The following is a 27,627-nucleotide window of genomic DNA, read 5'->3' on the forward strand; positions in this document are numbered from 1 at the left end:
CTCCTGAATATAATAGTACTTAGTAAGTAAAGTTTCGTAGTCTCTGCCTACTCCAATAGGAAATATACGGATGAAAGCTATATTATAGTCTCTAGGACACCAATTGTAAACAAACACAATGTTAGTACAGAACACTAGGTTTGAAATAGTATTTCGCGCCACGAAAGAAGTCGGCGGATTTTAATGAAACTAACTTGACAAGTCATAATAATTCTATGCAGAATCTGCGACAGTAGCGCCGCGGCCCTCGGGACTTCTTTATAGCAGTAACAACGTCTTTAACATAACATAATTTCTCGACTATATCCCAATTTGGGTAGTCAAAGGTACATCCATCTCAAGGTGAACTAAGTAACCCAAACCACACCAAGCTTTCTGTTAGACCAACGTGATAGGTGGTGGGCCGTATCGCCGTCTATATTGGTCGAGCCAAACTGTGTTAGTCCTACCCACTTTAGAACCCTGTCGCATTATCATATTTATTGACATTCAATGAGACTTACGGTTTAATTTGTCAAAAAAGTTAATGTGACATGGTATCAAAGTGTATACATATTAGTACTCGTGACTGTACTTAAGGTAAATTAACAACTTCGAACCGGCACCGCCTGTTTGAGAAGCAAGTCGGTGAACCACAGGAGCGCACTGACTAGAAACTGTTTAGCAAAACATTGTTTCTGAAACAAGCTTAATGTAACAGTAGAATCAGGAGTTCAGGGCTAAAAGGGGGGGGGGGGGGTCTTCTTCTTATCGTGTCGATGGCAAATTAAATAGTATCGGTCCAAAACTTGGCAACAAGTATGGCACTATCTGCAGCGCTCATCAGATCCTCCTGCGTGCAGGTGTTCGGGCACGCAGGACACGATGTAAGATGTTTCATCGTTTGGGGAACAGTGCCGCCATCCGAGAAACCCCACCTGAACTACTACACTACAGGGGGGGTTAAAAGGGCCACATCCAAACAATTCAACTAATAGGTAAAGCAATATCGCTATTTGACATTTGTAGATACTGGCCCCGATTCCTGCAGACACCGCCTAATTTTATTTTAAGTTATATCCGTCATTTTCATATCCGTCGAAAAGGAAAGGGACGGATGATTCACAGCTCTTAATTTTAGGAAGAATAAGTAAATGAATGAATAACCCGGGCGAATCAAAAGATACGTCGCTGGTATGCAATCCGTTTGACGTGCTGTCTACTTAACTGTGTCGGGTTATTGACGAATGTAAAATTTTTAGACTGTTGGTTTAGATTTGTGCTTAAAATTGACGTGTGTTCCATAAATTTTATGCTTGTCGATTACCCGTCCCTTTCCTTTTCGGCGGATAAGAAAATGACAGATATAACTTAAAATAAAATTAGATGGTATTTACAGGAATTAGCACCACTGCGCACTTAATTTTATTTGTGCAAATGTCAAATTGCAATATTCCTGTTTAGACGAATAGGGTAGTTTCCAACTTGTCAAATCAGTTACATTTGACATCAGTTACGATTTACATTTGACCAAACGTCAAAACACGAAATTACTACGGAATTTGTATGGAAAAGCAACCTGTGACGTCATAGAAAACGTGATAAAACGTCGCACTTATTATTAAGTTTTTCTTAAATAAGTTAATTAGAAAAAGAAAAACAGTTTTTGTCACCTTTAGATCTGTCTTTATTTAGTAATCAGAATTTCATAATTTATCTTTGACCTAGGAAACTACCCAATTGCTTCGATTTGGCCTTTTTAGACCCCATTAACTTAACTCATGTTCAGCAGGATCTACCAGTAGATAGCGAGCACTGGCCTGTAGCAAGACTAGAAACTCTAGTCAACAAGAAATTCTACATAGACATTTTCTGGTAGTACTAATGGTTGTAGTGTAGACCCATCCGCTAGTGTTTCACCATTGTCCAACCAAGTAGTTAATACCATATGCAGCAAATCTACACTAAGTCACGTCAAAAAGTAACATCATCTAGTTTATAAAAGTTAAACAAAGCACCACGCATGAATCACAAAAAAGGTAGGCAGAGATATACATGAGTTTCTTTCTGAAAGTAATTTATATTTTTCATAATACGTACATACTGCCTGTTTCCATCCGGCGAAGTAGCTAATGCCATTAAAAAATAATACTTGATATTAATTCAGAATAATGAGCTGAATCATCTCCCTCAGTATTCGTTACGATGTCACTAGCACCCCAAATACATCCACTTCTCGGCAGCTATGTTTAAGTATCATCTAATAGGGGGCAGCCTATTGCCATTAACCGGGCACCAATCTTGGAAATCATGTGATATCAATCGCTGCTGTACTAGTTTCAAAAAGTTACGTCAGTTACGTTAAGTTAGTTAGAAGTTTCTCCTCAGCCATAATGAACACCTTCAACAAGTTCATCTATGATAATTAAGTAAGTACGTTGAATACATGACTCTGATGTCTGATTTCAACGTCTGTCTACGTAGATAACATTCGCTGCGTCGATAGCTCGACGCCCTCGATAAAATTTGCACCGCGCGGCGCCTGTGCCGTGCAGACCCTTCTGATAGCTACTCGTATCTTTGAAAGATTATTTTCTACATTTCTTTATCCTAATAATATTACTTGCGACTACAACAGGCAACTTCGGGCCAGGGTGCAATTTGCTCTGATTGTACCACATCGCTCGGCTAACTCACTTTATCTTTACCGTAGTTTTATTATTTTTCCAGTAACCGAGGCTTCTTTCAGAAAGCAATTTATATTTTTCATAATACGTATATACAGTCTGTTTCCATCCGGCCAGCTAATGCCATTGCAAGGCAAACTTACAATAAGTCACGTTTAAAAGAAACTGTGTTTTCAAAGCATTATACAACACTAGCGACCCGTCCCGGCTTCGCTCAGGTGCAATGCTGAGGAAAAAAATTAATTATTTACGACATCACATCAAAAACCTCAAAAATAACAGTATTTCTCCACTATTTAATGGATGTTATTATACATATAAACCTTCCTCTTGAATCACTCTATCTATTAAATAAAACCGCATCAAAATCCGTTGCGTAGTTTTAAAGATTTAAGCGTACATAGGGATATAGGGACAGAAAAAGCGACTTTGTTTTATACTATGTACCAGTTCGGCGAACGAGTGACGTTACATTGTAGGGACGCGGGTTCGAATCTCAGCTCGGACTCTGTACTACTAAATTCGTCTTGGAGTTTGAATTCAAGTTTAGATCATAGATAATTTGATATCACGTGGTTCCCAGGGTTTGTGCTCGGTTTGGGACTTAAACGTAACTGGCCAAGTGTGGGTGTAAGTATACATACTTAATATTATTATACAACTCTCCTGCCTTGTAGTAGGCTGAGCTGTAGCCCATCTACGGGGTCCACAGGTGGCGTATAGTGGAATGGCCATCAGATATGATGGTAAGCTGCGAATATAAAAATAAGCAGTCCCCGACCAAACAGCGACAGGATTAATAAAATGCTACTTAGGTTCTATGACGATTTTGTGACGTAGCGAGTAGGCGCCGCTACTTCAAAAGCGCACCCCTGATGCCGGGCAGCAGCGGCATCAGTACTGGTTGGAGGCCGAGGAAATGGATTCTGGTAGGGCTCTAGCTAGAACATCACCGATTGAGGAATTGGTCGGTGTACTGCGGAACGGAAGGCGATTGGGGCAACCACCGTTCTACACGCCCTATCTATGGAGTAATGGCCATTATTCCACCGACAAGAGCGCAGTTCTTAAATAAAGAGAGAAACCTCTGCCTACCCCTTTGGGGATACAGTCCTGATGTTATATTTGAACATAACCTTATTCCATAAGACCTACATAATTAGTAATAATTACGTCTAGAGATAAACAAGCAGGTAAATATTGCTAATTTGCTTACTTTCCTACGTCAAAGATAAATTATGAAATTCTGATTACTAAATAAGACAGGGGGGTTAAAATGGCCACATCGAAGCTATTCATCTGGAGGAGCTCGGTGGCGCAGCGGTAAACGCGCTCGGTCTGCGATTGTTGAAGTAAAGCAACTTTCGCAAAGGCCGGTCATAGGATGGGTGACCACAAAAAAAAAAGTTTTCATCTCGAGCTCCTCCGTGCTTCGGAAGGCACGTTAAGCCGTTGGTCCCGGCTGCATTAGCAGTCGTTAATAACCATCAATCCGCACTGAGCCCGCGTGATGGTTTAAGGCCCGATCTCCCTATCCATCCATAGGGAAGGCCCGTGCCCCAGCAGTGGGGACGTTAATGGGCTGATGATGATGATGATGATGGCGCAATGCAAACAAATGTCAAATGAGGCTATTTTAAGACAGAAAGGTGACCAAACACGTTTTCCGTTTCCTATTTATTAACTAATTAATGATTTTAATGAAGAAAAATGTAATACTGAGTGCGACATTTTGACAAATCTTTCTATGACGTCACAGGTTGTTTTTCATATAAAGTCCATAGTAATTTCGTGTTTCGACGTTTAGTAAAATGTAACTGTGACTAGTTGGAAACTACCTTTGTTTACCGAGTGTCTTCCGACTGAGCTTGTAAAGTTTGCTTGTGAACATTAAACTGTCTTGCCGCCAACAACTATTAATACAGGGACTATTTTTAGAGACGGTCTAGACCATGGCCTTATGCGAACCTACAACATAACATAAGCCGACTATATGCCAATTGGGGTAGCTAGAGGTACGATAAGCTGCAAAAGTCCAATCAGTTTCTTACAAAGTAATAAATTAACTAGTTGCACTTAAGACCTCCTACGGGCCTAGCGCCGTAAGCACGCGACTTTTTCTCGCCGCGACAGAGATCGTCTGTCTCTTTCTGTGCAGTAATGTGAGAGAGTGACGGGTGACGTATGTCGAGGCGAGAAAGAGTCGTGCGCTTACGGTGCTAAACCCGCTGGTTACATGTCGTTTCTGTAATAGACAAAAAACACCTACAAAAAAGTAAATTTTATAATTATTACAACTAATGGTTCTTAATTCACCACTGTTTACATATAATTAGCTGGACCCAGTGACTGAACTTTTGCTCTTTGATTGTACATCCATCGCAAGATGACTAAGTAGGTACTAATTACCCGCACCTCACCGAACTTTTTTAATAAAAACTTATTATATAAATAATACATGCATAAATACATAGATTCCACTGCTGGGCACAGGCCTCCCCTCAAGTAACCGAAAGGGAAATAAACAATAAAAAATCAATAGCAATAAATTCGCCCCCTACTACAAGAGACTTAGGGTGGTATTAATAAACCAATCACAGCTTTGAAAGGGCCTTAAGATCATGTCAATGTGACGGTTCTCATATAAAAACACTTGAGCATGATCTTGAGGGCAGTCGCAGCTTCTTCTTCTTTGCGAGTCGATGGCGATCGATACTAAATTTTCGCTGACCAATAATAATAATTTGCCACGCTGTCGCAGTCGCAGCTGAGATTAGTTTATTAATACCACCTTTAAACAAAGCTGGCGAGGAGTGGATGTGTAGGTATACTATACAACTCTGCCTACTCCTTTGGGGATAGAGGCGTGATTAAATAATAAACAATACCTAAATAACCCTAGTATGGTGCGCAGAGGCACAAATACCTACATACATACAGGAGTAGTCAGAGGTACATAATGAACCAAGTCCCGCGCGTCACCGAGTTCTGTTAGAGAGGTATTACACCTATCCACCAATTTTTCGTCAATCACGACTTTTTGTTAAAAAAAAAGTCGACTTTATTATTACTGTACTGTGATCGTTATTTGTAGGGTCGTATGATGATGGACGAAATACCGTGGAAATACTACGATCACACCATAGACCACATTCTTATTAAGTCTAGTAATAATAAGGTCGATTTGTGTTTTAATCCTAAATCATGCAATCATGATTTAGGATTAACGTATGTTGGACAGATGTTAGACCAACGTGATAGATGATACCTAATCAGAACACAACCAGCTTTCTTTTTACGTGACTTAAGACGCGGAGCTGTGCGGAGATGAGCGGAGATGTGCAGGAATCGACCAATCACCGTGAGGGACAGAGTGACAGAGCGTCTTCGTTTTTCGCTCTCTCGAACGCTGTGATTGGTCAAAACGCTAGTGATGCCGAATAGTTTTACAGCCAGTTACATAATACGTAATTTATTTTTTTATGTTCTATATATGTAAGCCAATTTTGAAGAATAAATATTTTAATCCTATTATTATTTTATTTTAATCTTATTTTTTTCCTATGCGAATAAATGATTTGATTTGATTTTTTGATTTGAATTCTTTTTTGGAATCGCGGTTTCGTTAAACAAAGTCACGGCAGAATGTGATTTTTCAAAAAGGTGCTTATGTGATTTTTACGATATGATGTCAGCGGCAATGATCATTGCCTTAGTCTTCAAGTGAAATTTACCTACAGCAATTACTTGTTATTCACAGGGTCCGCTTACTAACCTGAAGATTTGGCAGGTCCAGTTTTTTACAGATGCGACTGCCTACAACCCGCAATCCGGGTTAGGTCGCATACCTTCGTACCGCATTCCTCGGGTAGTGGACTTCATCTGAGCACATGATAATGATTTAAGATTCAAACATGGTTCAATTATACAAATTATATTTGTATAATTTAGTTATCCACTAAACGATTACACTGTCTTACACTGCAAATGTTGTGTGCACCTATAATTGGCTTATGTAACTAATAATAATTATAGGTGCACACAAAAAAGTTACATCAGGATGTAACTTTTATTTTATGTTTTATTATATAAGCTGTTGGTGTACCTTTTTTATAAATAAATAAATACTTAAATATGGATTCGATAACAATTTCGAAAATCATTGGTTTTCGAACACGCAACCTTACAAGGGTTTTTCCAACGGGATACGGTCACGAGCATTAATATGTACCATGTCACATTAACTTTTTTGGCAAATTGAACTGTAAGTGTCACTAAATGTCAAATATGTTAGTGCGACAGAGTCCTAAATTGGGTTCATTATATTGCTCATGACTGTACAACGGCTGTTACTAGGTTACCTATAGCAATCAGGCTCACTATGTTTTTCATTTGCAGGGGCTGACCTTCTTCTTGTCGTACGCCATCCTAGCGGCAGTGCTCGGTATGCTCCAGTTTGGCTATAACACCGGTGTCATCAACGCTCCCGGACGAGTAAGTACTTTTTGAGCTACATACATGTTAGAACACGAATATTGTACTCTGATCCCAAGGTAACAGGGACCTTTGTGGAAGACGCATAGCGCCAGGTAAAAAATGGCTCACTGTCACAGATTACTTTTATTGGATGTTCTCTGTACGGAGTTCGTCACAACGGCTCGACACTTTATAAGGGCTGTCCCCACCACAGTACCTTGCACGTGTGTCGTAAAAAAGTGTAAGTAGGTGTTGTTTGTATGCTAGCCGCACGTGTTGTCTACAGTTAATATAATATTTAGATTTGCAATATTTCGCTGTCGCGTTATCATACATTATTAGGTTAGGTTATAATATTCAGGGTGTTAGTAACATCGTAACGAATAGAGGGGGATGATTCTGCTCATGATTCTGAGTTAATGTCAAGTGGAATTTTCCGTCGCAAAATTCTTGTATTTTTAAATTATTTTTAATTCTATACATTTGCGATAGAATTCCACTTGAGAGTAACTCAGAATAATGAGCTAAATCGTTCCCGTCTGTATTTGTTACGATGTCACTTATACTCTGTACAAGTTCATAAAAGTAGATAGGGTGGTAATGACACTGTAACGAATACTGAGGGAGATGATTCAGACCATGATTCTGATTCGATATCAAGTGGATTTTCCTGTCGGAAAATTCGTGAACATTTTAGCGTATTTTTAATTAGGTATTTTCCGTTCCATACTTTTGCGATGGAAAATTTCACTTGATATCAACTCAGAATCATAACCTGAATTATCCCTCAAAGTTAATAATATAAGCAATTATGGTAAAAGAAGACCAATATAATTAATTTAGGAGCCACGCTCTTGTCGGTGTCGCATTCTCCATTTTTGTCTTTCAAATGATAATTCTTTCACTTCAGTACAAAACACGACGTTCGCCTTCTTTTTAATTTGTTCCATATACCTACTTAACCACTCTTTGGTCTTCCCTATTTCAACAAGAAAGTTAGGTATTAGCATAGAAAAAATAATAATTCGTAACTAGATTCACTTCACTCCATCTGGTTTTTTTTTTATAAAGTCTTTTTACGTAACTCATACGGGGTTTAGTATTAAAGGGAACAGCGCGCGAATTATGTCTCGCTCACACTTACGTGTTAGACCATTGTTTAACTATTGTGTCTGGAAATCTGAGCCTTAGGAAGATTATATAAACACATGACTGTAATATTATGTCACCCGAGAATAAAAACAAATAGTGCATTCTGGACAAACCAAGAGTAAACATAGTATTTTGAAATTGCGTCAGGAAGTAGACGCCGCGGCGATAGATAAAGTGTTGATGTGCATTTCTGGTCGCAAAACGATAATTATCTAGAATAAATAGATAAACAGTCATTCGCGTCAAAATGGAGGGGGGGGGGGGGGGTTCCAATTGGGTAGGTAGTTTCCTAGGTCAAAGATAAATTATGAAATTCTGATTACTAAATAAAGACAGATCTGAAGGTGGCTAAAAACGTTTTCTTTTTTCTATTTAACTTGTTTATGAATTTTAATAAAGAAAAATGTAATAATAAGTGCGACTTTTGACACGATTTTCTATGACGTCACAAGTTGCTGTTTCATACAAATTCCATAGTAATTACGTGTTTTGACGTTTAGTAAAAAGTAACTGATTTGACTAGTTGGAAACTACCCTATTGCTTAATGTTGTCATATTGTTAGATATACTAATTTATTCTTCTCTCGTGTGGGTTGTGAGGTGGAGTACCAATCTCATCAACCCTGGTGTCAGGGTTACTATTGAGCCGCCAATGGCCCTTGACATGACTCATGTAACGACTACTTACTTACATCAGTAAGTAGTTAGCAGGACCAACGGCTTAACTTGCTTTCCGAAGCACAAATCAACTTACTTTCAGACAATATATAACTTACTTTACTTACTTTCGGACGATATACTACCTATCCACCACTGTTTGATATCTAAACTAAAAAATCTAGTACCTACCGTTCTCATTCGAAAGATATACCCGCAATCTTGACAATTGTTTAACGTGTTTACCTTTTGAATGAGAATGGAAGGTAAGTACAGGATTTTTCATTTAGGAATCAAATAGTAATGGATAGGTTATAGGATAGTCCATCTAACAATAATAATATGCAATTTCAACATTAAGCAATTGGTCCCGCCATATTGACGCTAATGAACTATCAAATTCAAATTAAAAAATATCTTTATTCAGTTAGTAACATAGTTTCACTTTGAATCGTTAATTTTTACATAACGAACGTCTCATCCGCGTAAAACTACTGCAGCTTCTCACAACCTGTATAGCCGGGGAAAAGAAGCTGCAAGAAAAACCTCGGCACAGGGCCCTAGACGTTCTTTAAAAAAATAAAAATAAACATAAAATATTGGTATACAATTGAGTAATTTAGCTGCCTAATATCAGTTCTCAAACAGTTAATCACATGCATTCATATCTTCTAAATAATCACTAACTTTATAATAACCTTTTTTGTAAAGTTTTTGTTTAACTACTGTCTTAAAACAGTTGTAAGGAAAATTCTGAATGTCAATGGGAATCTTATTGTAAAAAATATCGCCAGCTTTAAAATACAATTCAATGTTCGATGTACTTACATATATTTTAAATAGATATTCAGAATAATTTTGAAAATAATACTAACAGAAATGTACCTATTCATGTAGGTATGCATTTAGTAATTTGTTTCAAATTTATATCAAAAACTGTATTTACTTACAAGAATATCAGTTCAGTTTCTTTAAGTCGCGTCTGAAGTTCGCCTCCCACTTGACATTCAATAATCTTCAATATAATAATGATACGCCTACGAACTATCTTTGTATAGTATCTGAGAGGTACTTATTTGTAAGTTGAAATGTTTCTTGAGAAGCAGAACGTGTAAGTAATTATGTATCTTTATAAATTAATTAAATATGGAAATATGATTCGATCGTGTGGGTTGTGAGGTGGAGTACCAACCTCATCCACCCTGGTGTCAGGGTTATTATTGAGCCGCCAAAGGCCCCTGATATGGCTCATTTAACGACTACATAATTAACGTGCCTTCCGAAGCACGAATAATCTTAATTTCGGATAATCTGGTGATCAGCCAGTAATTTCCTAAACAAACTAGGGCCACAAAGTCATTTTTGTGATATGTCCCTACCGAGAATCGAACCCGGGACCTCCAGATCGTGAGGCAACAACTGGACCACGGAGGTCGTTGGCCACCTGATACGACACGATTCATTTATAACAAACATTATAGAAAGAAAAATTTAAGGGAAGAGAGGAAGGGGTAGACCTAGGAGAACATTTTTATGAAGCAAATAAAAGAGAAGGTGCAGGTCGTGTCGTATCAGGAAGTGAAGGTTTTGGCGGGAAGAAGAGAGGAATGGCGATTACTCCACCGACAAGAGCGCAGCTCTTAAATAAAGAGAGAGAGAGATAAATTAGTTAATAATATTAGTTTCAAGGAAATAATTTTGTGTAGTCTCTGTGGTCCTATGGTACACGGTATGTTTCTAAATTGGATCGCGTCGCTTCGAACCCCGGTGCCAGACCAATGAGTTATTAATTTATCCTAAGTGTAGTTTTCACTAACACAGTTGGCTCCACCATTATAGAAAGCAACGCGGCTCACCACCTATCACGTTGGTCTAACAGAAAGCTTAGTGCGGTTTGGGTACTTAGTTCATCTTGAGATGAATGTACCTCTGACTACCCGTGTTATAGTCGTGAGCTTATATTGTATTGGATTTATGTTATATTGTTGTAATTTTCATCATCATCATCATCATCAGCCGATTAACGTCCCCACTGCTGGGCCATGGGCCTTCCCTATGGATGGATAGGGAGATCGGCCCTTAAACCATCACGCGGGCCCAGTGCGGATTGATGGTTATTAACGACTGCTAATGCAGCCGGGACCAACGGCTTAACGTGCCTTCCGAAGCACGGAGGAGCTCGAGGTGGAAACTTTTTTTTTGTGGTCACCCATTCTATGACTAGCCTTTGCGAAAGTTGCTTAACTTCAACAATCGCAGACCGAGCGCGTTTACCGCTGCGCCAGCGAGCTCCGTGTTGTAATTTTATGAGACATAAACATGATTTTTGACCACGAGTTTATGAAAAGGACTCTTCAAATATCACCCGCGCACTGCCTGAACGTGTAAACAACTGTGTTTCGTCAACAAATTCAAACACTTTTTTATTCAGTGGGTAATAATACATCGTCATTTTTTACGTATCCGTCTAAAACTACTTACTGCAGCTTCTCCGAAGAAGACATCGGCGCAGGGCCCTAGACGTTCTTAAAAAAAAAACAACCTCCACTAGACAAGGATTTTGGACAGCAAATTCAAGTATCTTTACAATACTTAGCGAGAACGGACCCACAACCCATCGCATTTTCGCTCTTAATAGCGTCCGAACGACTTCTGTTTAGTAAATACTAGGTAACTCGTGCAAAGTTCCATTTAAGCCTTTACGGGGTGAATTTCCAAAAATTGTTCCTTAGTGCTTACTTGCGTCACTTAAGAAACTTTTGAGAATTTCATACATTTAGGCTTAGTAGTTGCAGTGCCTAGGAGAACATTTATGAAACAAACAAAAGAGAAGGTGCAGGTCGTGTCGTATCAGGAGGTGAAGGATTTGGCGGGAAGAAGAGAGGAATAGCGATTACTCCACCGATTAGAGCGCAGCTCTTAAATAAAGAGAGAGAGAGAGAGTTGTTCTTCTTTTTTGTACATAGTTATATATATACAGAATAAAGATGATAGAATGGTAATTTTGTTGCAGAACATCGAAAACTTCATGAAGGACGTATACAAGGACCGGTATGGCAAGGACATCCACGAAGACACGGTCAACCAGCTCTATTCCATCGCAGTCAGCATCTTTGCAATCGGCGGCATGTTGGGTGGCTTCTCTGGTGGCATGATCGCGAACCGATTTGGCAGGTAACGCATTTATATAACTCATCTAATATCTTAGAAAGGCTAAATGAGAGTTGGTCAATGACTAACTACATTATAGACTATATCGCAAAGCGGCTAGATATCATTTCACCTAGATCTTATATTGACATAGTCAAAAACTTGATCGCAATGTTACTACATAGCGATTTGTCAAGTTTGTGTTTCTGTAAATTCATTCATCATGTGTATTCGGTTGTACAATAAACTCCCGGAGTCATTTACTACTACGAATACGAACAAATTCAGAACTGCTCTTAAGACATGGCTTGCACATAAATGTTTTTTATGACGTCAAAGAATTTTTGAATGGAAACTAATAGTTAATTCATAGACCTACTTATCCATTGTATTTATTCTTAACTAGTTTTTTTTTTATTGTTTTCTCTCTCTTATGTCATTTCATTGCCTGTGTGAAATATGTATACATATGGGTGCAAAGGCAAAATTTAGTGAAACGTAATTTGTAACTATAACTGCAACTATTATTTATAACTACCTAAATTTATACACAATAGAAATCTTTATCTTTTGCACCGAATTGAAGAAAGAGTTTGGAAAGGCCTTGACGCGCATTTTGTATGAGAACCGCTGTCGCCGGTTCAAACCTCACTCTCTACTACTAGTGCTGCAAACAGATAACTACGTTAAGCTCCAATGCAGTGTGAATATAGTTTTTATAGTAGTTAGTCATCGTTCTACCAAGACAACCTGAGACCAACCTAAGAGAGAAGGTCTTTTATTCTTTGAACGAGTTATTGCACCCTAATAATGTTATGTAAATTTGATGTAAATATAAGTAGTTAATTTAGAGTAAGATTAGGTTAATAATATAATAATTACCTATTGTATGTCAGAATATGACTGAATGTGCTGAACCATAACATTTACTTCCATCACTATGTATGACCACATTTACTGCAATAAATTTCATTTCATTTCATTTCATTTCAACACAACATAAGTCAGAGGTATATCCCTTACAAGATGAAATATGTACCCACACCTTCCGAGCTTTTCTAATGATTACCTTCATCATTACTAATTTAAGAGCCACGCTCTTGTCGGTGAAGCATTCTCCATTCATGTCTATCAAAGGCAAATTCCTTCACTTTCTTATAAGACACGACGTTCACCTTCTCTTTGATCTGTTCCATGTAAGCTCTTCTTGGTCTTCCCTTTCCTCTCTTTCCTTGTAGCTTCCCTTCTATGATGTTTTAATAAATTCGTCGTGTCTTTTTAAGTGTCCAATCATCTTGCCTCTTCTGTCCTCAATGACTCTCAATATTTGCCTCTTTTCCCTTTCTCTTACTAGAACTTCCTCATTAGTAACTCTTTCGATAATAGTAATTATTATACGTAGATTAACATAACATAAACAGCCTATATACGTCCCACTGCTGAGCACACCTCCCCACAATCAACCGGAGGGGATATGGAGCATACCTCCATAGGTATTATTAGATTAACTTTTCTATATCAGTTTTAGCTTTATAATGAATGGTGGGAATTCAGGAAAGGTGGTCTACTTCTGAACAACATCCTGGGCATCAGCGGCGCTAGTCTCATGGGCTTCACCAAGATATCACACTGCTACGAGATGCTCTTCTTCGGCAGATTCATCATCGGCGTCAATTGCGGTATGTATTCAAGGGCCCTTATTAATTACTCCCCCGTAGTCCAGTGGTTGAAAGTTGGGCTCCAGATCCGGAGGCGGGTTCGAATCCCGGTGGGGACACATCACAAAAATCACTTCGTGATTCCTAGTTTGGTTAGGACATTACAGGCTAATCGCTTGATTGTCCGAAAGTAAGATGAGCCGTGCTTTGGAAGGCACGTTAAGCCGTTGGTCCCAGTTACTACTTACTGATGTAAGTATGTAGTCGTTACATGAGCCACGTTAGGGGTCTTTGGCGGCTCAGTAATAACCCTGACACCAGGGTTGATGAGGTTGGTATTCCACCTCACAACCCACAGGATAAGAAGAAGAGATTAATTACTAAGACTTCGTTGTCTGTCTGTTTGTCTGTCATCAGGCTGTATCTCTAAAACCGCGATAGCGAGACAGTTGAAACTTTCACAAATTATGTATTCCTGTTGTCGCTATAACAACAAATACATATATACGCATGTTTTGAACAACAAATACTAAAAACAAAATAAAATAAATATTTAAGGCGGCCTCTCATACAACAAACGCGATATTTTAGCCTTTTTTTGCTCGATATCAATAATGACAACAGGTAGGCTTTGAAATATTCACAAAATATTTAGTTGTATTTTTACTTTGATAATAAAGAATAAAATAAATATTTAATTGGGGCTCCCATACAGAAAACATATTTTTTTGTCTATTTTATTTGAATAGGGGAGCTTACGAAGTATTAAACCTTATAAGTAAGTAATTAAATGCCAATTACCAAGCTACCAACTATAGAAGAAAACAAATTTGGTTTATTAACGAGAATCGATTTACAAACTGAGTGCTACCTACTACCAAACATGTCACAGCGGTTGAAACCGTACGCTTCTTGATTTTCTTTGCCATTCTTAACAAAAAAAAAATACTAGACTATTATTTTTATAGTTCGTGCGATCGAAAGGGACATATCATCACTGGAAACGCAAAATTACGTAAGCGCCAAAATATCCTAAAATTACAGTCCATATTACATTATGAGGAGCTCGGTGGCGCAGCGGTAAACGCGCTTGGTCTACGATTATTGAAGTTAAGCAACTTTCGCAAAGGCCGGTCATAGGATGGGTGACCGCAAAAAAAAGTTTTCATCTCGAGTGCTTCGGAAGGCACGTTAAGCCGTTGGTCCCGGTTGCATTAGCAGTCGTTAATAACCGCACTGGGCCCGCGTGATGGTTTAAGGCCCGATCTCCCTATTCAACCGTAGGGAAGGCCTGTGCCCCAGCAGTGGGGACGTTAATGGGCTGTGATGATGATGATGATTATTATGATTATATGTATTGCTAGATATTCAAAATTAAAAAAAAACAACGTACTATTCGGTTGACGTCATCCAAATTGGATAAATGGATAAAAAGTTATGATAAAAATACCAAAGTACGTTCAATGGATTTTTCTCGAAATGTCCTTTTGGCGCTTACGTAATTTTGCCTTTTCGAGTGACGATTATAATGATTAAGTATAACAGGTTGCTCTAAATCTAAAATATCCGGCCGGAACTAAAACGGACGACGGATCATTTTACACTGAAAACCTCAACAAATATGCTACACCCAAATTAGTCAGGCCATCTTACACTGGGCGATCTATTATTTTGTTAAATTTTCCAGCATAAATTCGATCCCTATTATTCCTGATAAAGTTGAGTTGTTTTAAAATCAATTTTATTTTATTTATTAATCGTTGTTACAATTTAATGTTACATTTTAAATAGTTAACATCGGAAAACCCTAAAAGAGTTTGTCTCGACATTAATCCCACATTTATTATACTAGTACATCTTATACTAAACACAAGTGTATTCAATCGTGACACCCAACGAAGTTGCTCACGCAGCACAGTTTGCTATATGTCACAATATGCTAATTTTTCGGCTATGTTTCAGGGCTGAACACCTCACTAGTGCCAATGTACATATCGGAGATCGCGCCACTAAACCTGCGGGGTGGGTTGGGCACCGTTAACCAGCTGGCAGTGACAGTAGGGCTGCTACTATCACAGGTGTTGGGCATTGAGCAGATACTTGGAACGGATGAAGGCTGGCCTATTCTACTCGGTAAGTGACCACACTATAATATGTATTTGTTAAAAGGATGTTTTTATGGAAGCAAAACCGGGTGAGAGCCTTTAGCGCTCCCCATTTGTCCGGCCAAGTAGTGAATGTCATCTGCGGCAAATCTACAATAAGTCACAAAAAAACTGGAAGCAAAACAAAACATAGAACACGTTCAGCTGCTTGTCTTCCCGGGCATGTCGTAAAAACCGACAGAGGGATTGTGTCCTCTAACGTGATGGACTAATGTTAAGCGATAGGCTGATCCCTTATCACCATAAGGTTTAACATATCCAGCTTACGACATCGTATCAACAGTGGCTGCAAGTTCTCTTTGATTACTTGTGGCTCTGCCCACCCCATTAGGGATTACGGGCTTGACGTTATGTATGTGTATGTATGTATGAGTTAAAAGTATACTTTTATTTATAGAAACTCATAACAGCTGAAAGCTTATAAATCGGAAACTTTGTGTTTTTCATTCGTCTAAATTAGGTCTAAATAGTAAATCAATGTTATAGGCACATTCAGGCCGGTTATATGGGTGACCACAAAAAAAAAGTTTTCATCTCGAGCTCCTCCGTGCTTCGGAAGGCAAGTTAAGCCGTTGGTCCCGGCTGCATTAGCAGTCGTTATTAACCATCAATCCGCACTGGGCCCGTGTGATGGTTTAAGGCCCTATTCTCCCTATCCATCCATAGGGAAGGCCCGTGCCCCAGCAGTGGGGACGTTAATGGGCTGATGATGAGTCCCCATTCTCGCATGCGCGTGTCATAACGGCAACTTTTCTAGTAAGGAGAGGAAAGCGTGTAGGTACTTACTTCATGGCACATTATACAAAATGTCCAGCAATATCAAAGGAAAAAGCATCATAAGTTCATAATCGGTAAGTTCAAGTGAATCTTCTGTGGGTTGAGAGGTGGATTACCAACCTCATCAACCCTGGTGTCAGGGTTACTATTGAGTTGCCAAAGGCCCCTGTCGTGACTCATGTAACGACTACATAATTACATCAGTCAGTAGTAAGTTGGACCAACGGCTTAACACGGACAATCAGGTGATCATCAAGGACAACTATAATGTCCTAACCAAACTAGGGATCACAAGTAATTTTTGTCATATTTCCCCACCGGGTTTCGAACCCGGCACCTCCAGATCGTGAGCCTAACGCTCAACCACTGGACCATGGAGGCCGTTCAAGTGAATTGAAATAATAAACGTAATTGAACCAAATCGCATTATTTAGTTCAATCAATCGAATTTCAATTTACAGTATACAAAGTGCTTTCCTAGGATGTTCAGAAATCTCAAATGTAAATGCATCATAACCGGTTAGTTCACGTTAATTAAAGTGACGAATTGAAGTAGTAAAGTGGAGCAAATTAAACTACGTAAATATTCACTAGAAATATTGGGTAAGTATGTGTTTGATAGATCATTAGGGGTCTGGCTGAAAATCGGCGTCGTATTGTCCCTCATGTGGGTCGATACTACATTAGCCGAGCTATCACACTTTTTAGTTTTAAGTCTTACATTTCATATATGTTTAAATTTTAATATTAAGAAGTTTATGTAACGTCTTAAACCTAAATAAAAATTTTATCTATCTATCTATCATACTCCAATTTACATTCAAACCGTTAGACGCGATTACTTATTATTGAACATTCGTGCATATGAATGTTTCCAATACTTAATAGAAATTGATAGTGTAATTTATTAAAGGTTTTTCATAAATACTTAAAGTATGTGAACTTAAGGTAAGGTATATTTAAAAATGAAAGACTAGGCATTCACCACTGGCTTCTTCATAAATGTAATTATAAACAGCCAATGAAATCCACACAAACTTTGTCGAAGAACATACCTTATCAGCAACAAGCTTCTTGAACATTACTCAAAAAGTCCACCCCGGATGATTTCCGGCTCAAACGTACCCATCCAACTGGCAGCGTTCCCCCGCTGTACTTTCTTAAGTTTAAACACAAATAAATATTTTTCAAGTATTAAGTATGTTTACAAAAATAAGTACCTTATAAGTACATACAATAATTAGTTACAGTAACCAGGGCTACTCTGCCAATAATTTGAGTTTCCGTTTGTCTTCTTTGATTTGGGCAAAAATTTTACAATCGATCTAAATTAGTTATAAGTACGAAAGCTTATCAAGCTTCCACCCACGTATTTCTGCTGCCTCCACAATGATCGGAAAATAATATAATGGGTCTCTCAGTAGTAGTACTGTTATGATAACATTGGGTGTTAGTGACATTGAACGGAATACTTGACGGGTGATTCAGACCATGATTCTGAATTGATATGAAGTAGAATTTACCGTCGCAAAATTCATTATTTTTTGAAATTATTTTCAATTCTATACTTTTGCAATGGAAAATTCCACTTGACATTAACTAAGAATAATGAGCCGAATTATCTCTCCCGTACAAGTACGTACAGGTAGCCATACAAGCCACGTGTTAGTGACACCGTAACGAAACTTTGGGAGATGAGTCAGACCATAATTCTGAGTTGGTTTCAAGTGAAATTTCCTATAAATAGAATTCTATTTGATATCAACTCAGAATCATGGTCTGAATCATCATGGTCATGGTAATCATGGTCGAAATCAAAGTTTTCGTTACGATGTCACTAACATCCTGTATATATACTATCATAATGGCATTAAACTGTCTCAAGAGATATTTCACCTTCAGAGAAATATTTTTCCTGGGAGTGGGTCGAGTTCACAGTATCTCGCTGTTTGTACGATGGAATCGTTCACGGATTGCGAATTTCGAGAAATCGTATTTTTCTGTTCGGTCGTATGTCTATCTTTATTACATGAGAGTGGAAGAATCTGTCGGTTAGAGAATAGTACATTCTTTAGCAAGAAAAGCGAAAGTGGTGTGGCAGTGTCGTTTAAGTGGAATTCAATGAGAAAATACACTGACCCGCAAAACTAAGTGTGCAATATTGCACAACTTTTTACAGAACTTTACCTCTTTGATATAGTTTTTATTCCTTTATTGTCTTTGTATTTTTGATAAGGAGTTAGTTTGTCTTTTGCACGAGAACCGGTTTATTATTGACAGGTTGCCAATACTAAGTACTACACACATAAAAAAAATAGAATAAGTATATAAACTCACGCCTATTTCGCACCAGTGTAAGCAGATGCTATGGAATTCCATTTGCATCGATCCTGACTCACTTCTCTTGCTTCCTCCACATTCATCAATCAATCATCGGTTCAGAGCAGATCATATTGAACCTTTTCTAAGGGCATCTCCAATTTGGTCAATGTACGCCCTTCTGGGTCTTCCTCTGCAGGGCTGCCACCAACCTTCGCTTTATATACTGCTTTCGGAATCCTATCATACACGTTCGTACATACTACACTTTTATTTTATTTTCTAAACTATAGAAGTTAGAGATTAAAAAAAAAGTTTTATAGATAATTTTATCAGCTTTCATTATACATTAGTAACATTTCGAGTCTATTTATTTCAAAAGTATATCTTGTGTAATTCAAAAGTTATTATAATTGTCTTCTGCTGTCGTGTAGGTTGTGTGGTGGGTTACCAACCTCATCACTCTGGTGTCACGGTTACCATTAGGCCGCCAAAGGTCCCAATAATTTATTATAAAAAAAGTATATATTATTTTTAATAATTATTTTCCTTTTTTATATTGTTTTTTAATTGTAAAAATATAGTACTTACTTACTTTTCCAGGCCAATGTATTATGTACGTATGGAATGACGGTAGTGGTTTATTTTGTAGGGCTGGCCATCTGCCCAGCGATCCTGCAGCTACTTCTGTTGCCAGCGTGTCCTGAATCACCAAGGTATCTGCTCATCACACGACAGTGGGAAGAAGAGGCACGACGGGCTCTGCGGCGGCTACGGGCAAGCAATCAGGTACAAGATAATTATACTAACCTGCCGTACACAATGAACATCAATTTAGTTGGCTGAATGTGTTTGAGCCGGTCGACACCTTTTCAATATGTATTTTTTTATAAGTACTGAAAAGACGGTACTGAAAAGTATAGGCGTCCTCAGGACGTAATATGCAATCCCGACGCCCCGATTACTCTAGCCATAGAGTCAGCCAATCAACTCGCGACACCAAACACTTCAGGACCCTGATACCGACCCCGCCGGCGGCGTGGTCGACGAATTCGCTCAATCAGCGCTTATCGCTATCGACCCACTAGAGTCGATTAATTCTTTCAAATATTTTTCCTCTCAGACGATGCCCTGAGCCGAGGTTCGCGCCCAACTGGGCACCCTCAGGCCTGTTGTCTTAATCGTTGTACCGGGTGAGAGCCTTCAGCGCTCCCCATCTGTCCGGCCAAGTAGTTGATTGAGGGAAATCGTCGACCACGCCGGCGGGGTTAGTATCGGGGTCCTGAAGTGTTTGGTGTCGCGAGCTGATTGGCTGCGTCTATGGCTAGAGTAATCGGGTCGTCGGGATCGTATATTACGGACGCCGATACTTGCCGCGAACCTCGGCTCAGGGCGTCGTCTGAGAGGAAAAATAGTTGAAAGAATTAATCGATCCTAGTGGGTCGATAGCGATAAGCGCTTCTTGTCTTATGAACAGTGTATCTTGCTGTGTAGGTGGAGGAAGACATAGAGGAGATGCGTGCGGAGGAGCGAGCACAGCAAGCGGAGGCGTCAATTTCCATGCGGGAGCTACTGTGCTCACCAACACTCCGCGCGCCTCTGCTAATAGGCGTGGTCATGCAGCTTTCACAACAACTCAGTGGCATCAATGCTGTAAGTTAAAAATGAATATAACTATCAAGACTTTTGTACGGTCTCGTAAATTGTATTCGAATTATTTGTTTACTTTTAGGACGCTTCTTCTTCTTAACGTGTGGGTTGTGAAGTGGAATACCAGCTTCATCAACCCTGGTGTCAGGGTTATGATTGAGCCACCAAAGGCCCCTGACATGGCTCATGTAACAATTACTCACTTACATCAGTAAATAGTAACCGGGACCAACGGCTTAACGTGCCTTCAAAAGCACGCTGAATTTTGCAAATGAATGGAGTAAGTATCTAAACTACAAATATAGGTGCACCTACAGATAGAATTATACCTACGTTGTTGAGGAGATTTTGTGCGCCGCTTTTTTCTTTGGACATAAAACTTACTTTCTAAAGTGATGGTACATTATAGGTAATATCGTATAGAACTACTTAATATCGGATGAATTATGAAGTAGTTACATGAGCCATGTCTAGGTCATGTAGCGGCTCAATAGTAACCCTCTGTGGTCCTGTGGTTGAGCGTTGGGCTCACGATCCGGAGGTCCCGGATTCGAATCCCGGTGGGGATATATAACAAAAACACTTTGTGATCCCTAGTATTGCTAGCTGATCTCCTGATTGTCCGCAAATAAAATTATTCATGCTTCGGAAGGCACGTTAAGCCGTCGGTCCTGGTTACTACTGTAAGTATAAGTGAGTAATCGTTACATGAGCCATGTCAGATGACTTTAGCGGCTCAATAATAACCCTGACACCACACGACAGAAGAAGTAACCCTGATACGAATGTTGATGAGATCGGTCATTCATCTCACAACCCATATAAAAGAAGATTACAACCAGCTTATTTTCCAGGTCTTCTACTATTCAACATCTCTCTTCACATCATCGGGCCTCACGGAAGAGTCGGCAAAATTCGCGACTATGGGTATTGGTGCCATCATGGTGGGGATGACCCTCGTGTCACTCCCGCTGATGGACCGCACGGGGCGCAGGACCCTCCACCTCTATGGCCTGGGCGGCATGTTCATCTTCTCCATCTTCATCACGATCTCGTTTCTGATAAAGGTGTGTCTTATAAAGCGGACGGTAGACTGCGGAAATCCGAAAGTCATTGATTACGTATCAAAATTGGAAATTGCTAGCCAAGAACCTTGTGGTGCAACTAATTTCGGTCGAAGATTTCCGTCATTCAGCGCTTGTCGCTATCGACCCACGAGAGTCCATTAATTCTTTCAAATAAAATTATCTCAAACGACTCCCTGAGCCAAGGTTTGCGCCGAACTGGGCACCCTCAGACTTGTTGACTTAAATTTTGTACCGGGTGAGAGCCCTCAGCGCTCCCCATTTGTCCGGCCAAGTACAATAAGTCCCGTCCAAAAAAAACTACCAAATTATACCAAGCGCGGTTCTACCACGGGTGACACAGGAAATATAAAGGGATATTTTATGTAAATCATCTATTAGCTGCAATGTTGCGGGATTAAATAAATTATTTATTTGTCCAGATATAGAAATACGTAGGTTGTTGTTTACAAAGGTATCCTTTGAATATGGAATATATCCATTGATATTTGATAAACTACGAATGCTGATATTTCTTACAAATATTTTGATGCTATTTGCAAGTTCTACCAAAATCAAAATTTTCTTGCTGCAAAAAAAATAATTTTGGAGTCCAAAGCCGCAGTCAGTTTTCATTGGTTGAATCCGGTTTCTAATTTTCGGGAATCAGATATGATTTAGACCACGAAAGCTACCTACTTATTTATTTCTTGTATATCTACATCCTTAAATTCTGAAGTCAAAGGATATTATCTTCTCCTGCTCACGATGTTATATACCGGGTTATGTATGTACTTAAGTAACCTGGTCAAACAAGCTTGAAGAAAAAATTGGTAGGACAATTATTAATTTGAACTTAGAAAACGCACTTCGTCCCGCAAAATATTTAAGTACCTTTAGTAAACCCATTGTCGTTCGTGGGTTTTCAACAAATCAACTTAAAAGCGACCTTCCCCGCGGCGCGATGCAATTCGTGTGATATTGAAACAAGTGTCGATTTGTAGGACCATAGAGTAGATGACATCCTAGATAATTACTTTTTAAGTGATGTAAAGCCGTGGGTAGTTTCCTAGGTCAAATATAAATTATCAAATTCTGATCACTAAGTAAATAAAGAAAGCTCTGAAGGTGACAAAAAAGTTATTGTTTCTATTTAAATTATTCATGAATTTTAATAAAGAAAAATCTAAATAATAAAGTACGATTTCACATGTTGCTTTTTCATACAAGTTCCATAGTAATTTCGTGTTTTGACGTTTAGTAAAAAGTAACTGTTTTGACTAGTTGGAAACTACCCTATTATGTCGTCAAAAAATAACCTTACATGGGGTCTAGTACTGGCAACCTTACCCTAAAATCGCACACCCACGCGACATCTAATTGCGCCGTGGGTAAGGTCCCTCGAGAGCTAACATTCCGGGTAAGAGGAATGAACCCATAGATATAAGAACTTAGAATATTTTTAGATAAGTATAATACCAAAAGATCTGCGGTTTGAAACATCATTTCATTCAAATGCAGATCTTCCTTCGATACGCAACGAACTATAAAACATTTTCAATTATTTATTAATCGATTATTGATTCAAGCAGACAGATGCTGTGTTGTGTAGCGAAGTACTTTCAGTTAGGTAGTTTAACCGCTTGGGCACGCTTTAACATCGCTTCCTTCAATTCCACTATACTTGCCTTTTCTTATCCGTAGTATTCTTCTCTTCATTTACCTACCCTCTTATATTTTCAAAATTAATCTTAAAACATTTGTTCATTTTCTAAACTTGAGTGCGCTCCGAATGAAGAAGTTCAATCAGACTTCATTCATCTTCAGGTGTAACGAATACTGTTGCCTGATTATGGTATACTACTCGTACAACGAGTATTCCTGGTTGAATGACTGCTTATGACAATCAGGACATACTATGTACAAGGAGCCTCGCATTGAACTCAACAAAGCCACACATTCGGAGTGCAGTTAGCATTGCATGCACCGCATTATGATTCTTATTCTTTCTCCACACATACCACTTTTATTTGCTTCAGCTTCAGCGACCCCCTCCCCCCTTTTGCGACTTTCCTGTTTCCGAAACCGGACTCTCGGTAGGAAAGTGTGTATATAAAAAGAAATGAATTCTCAAATGTAGGTACATCACTCACATAGCACTCGACACTTTTTTGTTTACCACTTAACACGAGAAAAGGACGATTGGGAAAATTACCTCGAGAAGCTAGGGCTGCCATCTGCAAAATTGCACATGAGCTAAACCAGCTCAAAATAGCTAGTTCTTTTTTATTTAATCCTGGAGTCCAAAGTCGCAGTCAGTTTCTTAATAAATCACAGTCTTTTATTATTGCTGTAACAACAAAAGCTTAAGAAATTGTTTCTTTTCATTGGAAATACATTTAGTGTGTTAGTCAGAGAATAGTAAACTCAATAGTCGGTTTTAAGATGAGGTCGAGTTCGGGGCAACCCGGCCGGATGGCAACTCTAAGAAGCTACCGCACGCGATTAAAGAAGCGAGGTCACACAACGCTGCCCAGAAGCAGAAGGCACTTTTCACTCTAGCATACGCAGTAACAGCCGATAGTCGAGAGGGTAACTACTTCACGCTTCACACGGTGTGGGAGACGACCATGCGATACTTCACTCGACAGCACTGGATTGACCAGGATACAACACTCACATAGGGCCTCGGAAGACGAACATCTACTCTCCAATATGGCTGAGAGCAGTGGTTTGTCTTCCGATGGTATAGTGCGTGATGTGCGTTCGTTTGCGTTTCATTTCTTCCGGTCGGTGACGGGAAAGAACGTAGTTTCTACCCCCTGATAGGAGTTCTTCGGCTATGTGCAGGAAATGATAGACTGGATGAGCTACCTGTCAGTGGTGTCGACGCTGAGCTTCGTGGTGTTCTTCGCGGTGGGCCCTGGTTCCATCCCGTGGCTGATCACTGCCGAGCTGTTTTCGCAGGGCCCGCGACCAAGTGCGATGGCCATCGCTGTCTTAGTTAACTGGATGGCCAATTTCGTTGTCGGAATTGGCTTTCCTAGCATGAAGGTAATTTTATTGGATATAATGCTACGCTGTCATATCGAAGATCCTGGATTGTTATTTTGTTTCTTTATGTTACAATGGAAATCGTTATAATCCGTCTTACATTTACATGCAAAGCGAAACTAGTGCACCCGTGTAGTAAGTACATCGATCAGCGACTGACCTTAACCATAATCATCATGTTCTTGTTGCAGGCACTACTGGAAAACTATACATTCCTGCCTTTTAGCGTATTCCTTGCAATTTTTTGGATATTTACGTATAAAAAAGTTCCTGAAACCAAAAACAAGACCTTCGAAGAGATATTGGCATTGTTCCGGAATTCCAACGGGAGGTGAGACTTTTGTTTTGGCATTCTTATTGAAATTTTGGAAATATTGGCACCGATGACCAACACTTTGGGTATCACCACAAGTCATGTTCACTGCCACAGCGCACAAGCCAATCTTGCGATATCGTCATCATCATCGGCACGCGCAGCACGGAGACATTCCAACCTACAATATTTTTATATAAGTAAATAAATATCAAATATTCAGTACAATTCAAGTATTCTATTCTTCTATTCTATGTTATGAATCGTAAGGCTTTTTACACGGGAACGTCATTTATGGATTTTCTGCCAACTTACCTTTCGATCTATCAGGAATCGAAGTGTATTAAAACGCCATTCCAGTGACCACATACTCTTTAGATGACAAAGCCGATAATCTAATCACAACTGTAAAATCAAACCAAAACTGGACTTGGTTAAGTCGGTTTTCGAAGATGAAGAGCCAAAAGCTCGCTTACTAAGGGTATGGATGCAAAAAGCATCAGCAGTCGAACAAGACCTTTAAATTGGAATCGGGAGCGGGATCCCGGGATCCTGCATGTTTTTCAGTCCTGAAATTTCGGTTTTTAATATTTTTGAGTTCACTGGTTGTCGTGTCTCCTTGGTACGCTAGGTTGGTAGGGTGCTAGGTTTGTGCAGGTGGTAACCCTGGGCTGACGTCGCGTGTGTGTACAGGGATAGTTTCCGCGACAGCCGGCTATACGGCAGCATGATGAACTGCGTCAACGCCCTGGAGCAACAACTGCCCCCGCCGCCCCCTCCTGCGCCGGTCGACGAGAAACATGACTCATGTAAGTGTAGGTCTTACGGTCCTTAGGCCACCTGGGTAACAGCGGCGGCAAAGCGGCGGCTGACCCTAGTCTCCTTACCGCACCTGCGCCGCTTCCGTCGAGAACACTTCGATACAAATTTATGCATTTAATCGCGCCGTTTGCCGCTGCCGCTGTCATCCATTTGCGGCGTCAGGGGCTACCTTAGTGGCAAATGCTCCGATTTCTACACCTGTTAATGTATAACCCTTCTGAGTTAAAAAGTTTGCTCGATTCGCGCGGTTTATACGTAATCGAGTGAAGAAACGTGGACGTTTTCCACTTCGCTAGACCCTCGCAACTTTATTCCGTTTCCGTTGTATTTTCCATCGTGTAAAACCGGAATGGCATCGCCGACTTTTTCAGTTACGTAGAGGTACGTACCCACTGCAATTATTGTTAAGCGAGCTACCAAAGTTCGTTTCAAACGAATATTACTACCGCCGTATATTAAAAACGTTACATTCGCCTTTTAGAGAGTAAAGTATTTACTTAGAGTAGCTTGAAATTATCATATTGCTTTACACAAGCAAACAAGCTCGAAAATTGCGTCGGCAATAGGTACTAGCAGTATACTCAGCCGCTCTATCGTATTCAGTTTCAATAACTATTAAAGCATAATTAATTACTTGCATAGGCAGTCAGTTTCATCAGTTTTATTGATAATTAATTACCAGCGTAACTGTTTTACCGAGAAATTATTTGGACAATGGAAAATAATATCGTAGCGGAATGTAGTTGACGGTGTTTTAGCATTGCATTTAACATATCATCTTACCAGAGAAAAGAGCTGATTTAAATTGAGTTAGACTGTGAAATGAAATAAGTGTGGGGCTGTACATCTCCACGTCAAGGCGTCGTAACGTGTAAATTCACGTGCGATTTGCACCGCGCCACGTCGCCTACAACTTGAATGTCCACGTTGACGGCTCCGTGACGTGGAGATGTGTAAACAAGTTAGATGTATAAAGACCACCAGATATCACAGCTTCATGTTTTTGACACGTTATTTAATCTCATTTCATGATTGTTTTAAGAGGATGTTATAAAGTGGCCATTGCACGAAGAAACGACTATCATTATCATATCATACTGAATCCATAAATGCAAGAGCAATAGCCATACACACGCCGCTTTTCAAGTCATCTTTGTACATAGATGAATATGTTCCTACTGAGTTTATTTTGTAAAGGAGTACCTACATACGACTATGCTGATTTTAGAAAAGATAAAAAGTCAACTGGAAAGCTACAGTTTATAATCAAACTAGTCAAATGTGTTAATTTCTAATGAGGGGCTTTCCGCGCTACATTCCTCAAAAACAATGTATATGTCGCAGTCGGATTGTATAATCCGCTGTATTACATTACGGCTAGCTGTTTTCAAAAACAGGGCTGTTTTGTAATACAAAATCAATCCAAAGAAATAATAGGGTAGTTTCCAACTGGTCAAATCAGTTACTTTTTACTAAAAGTCAAAACACGAAATTACTATAGCATTTCTATGAAAAAGCAACCTGTAACGTCATAGAATGATGTGACAAAATGTTGCACTTATTATTAAGTACATTAAGGGTGGTATTAATAAACTAATCTCAGCTTCGAGATTGCCCTCAAGATCAAGTTTTTTTTTTGACGTGACTTATTGTAGATTTGCCGCAGATGGCATTAACTACTTGGCCGGACAAATGGGGAGCGCT

The 27,627-nt window shown here is 39.3% G+C and overlaps 1 protein-coding gene across 10 annotated transcripts in view; it reads left to right on the top strand.

The window, feature by feature from the left end:
• LOC126380082 (glucose transporter type 1) overlaps positions 1 to 27,627 on the top strand; it is a 148,973-nt gene that overhangs the window by 117,056 nt on the left and 4,290 nt on the right. For 8 of the 10 annotated variants that reach the window (XM_050029298.1, XM_050029299.1, XM_050029296.1 and 5 more), the window contains 9 exons: positions 7,065 to 7,160; positions 11,965 to 12,125; positions 13,656 to 13,780; positions 15,722 to 15,892; positions 19,673 to 19,809; positions 20,515 to 20,673; positions 21,525 to 21,737; positions 24,564 to 24,788; positions 24,980 to 25,119. In XM_050029298.1, the coding sequence (XP_049885255.1) occupies positions 7,065 to 7,160; positions 11,965 to 12,125; positions 13,656 to 13,780; positions 15,722 to 15,892; positions 19,673 to 19,809; positions 20,515 to 20,673; positions 21,525 to 21,737; positions 24,564 to 24,788; positions 24,980 to 25,119 (1,427 nt within the window). Of the gene's footprint in view, positions 1 to 7,064; positions 7,161 to 11,964; positions 12,126 to 13,655; positions 13,781 to 15,721; positions 15,893 to 19,672; positions 19,810 to 20,514; positions 20,674 to 21,524; positions 21,738 to 24,563; positions 24,789 to 24,979; positions 25,120 to 25,794; positions 25,911 to 27,627 lie in introns of all 10 variants that reach the window. The other 2 variants (XM_050029294.1, XM_050029293.1) reach the window with 2 other exon arrangements.

This window comes from Pectinophora gossypiella, chromosome Z, assembly GCF_024362695.1.
Source record: "Pectinophora gossypiella chromosome Z, ilPecGoss1.1, whole genome shotgun sequence".
NCBI lineage: Eukaryota > Metazoa > Arthropoda > Insecta > Lepidoptera > Gelechiidae > Pectinophora > Pectinophora gossypiella.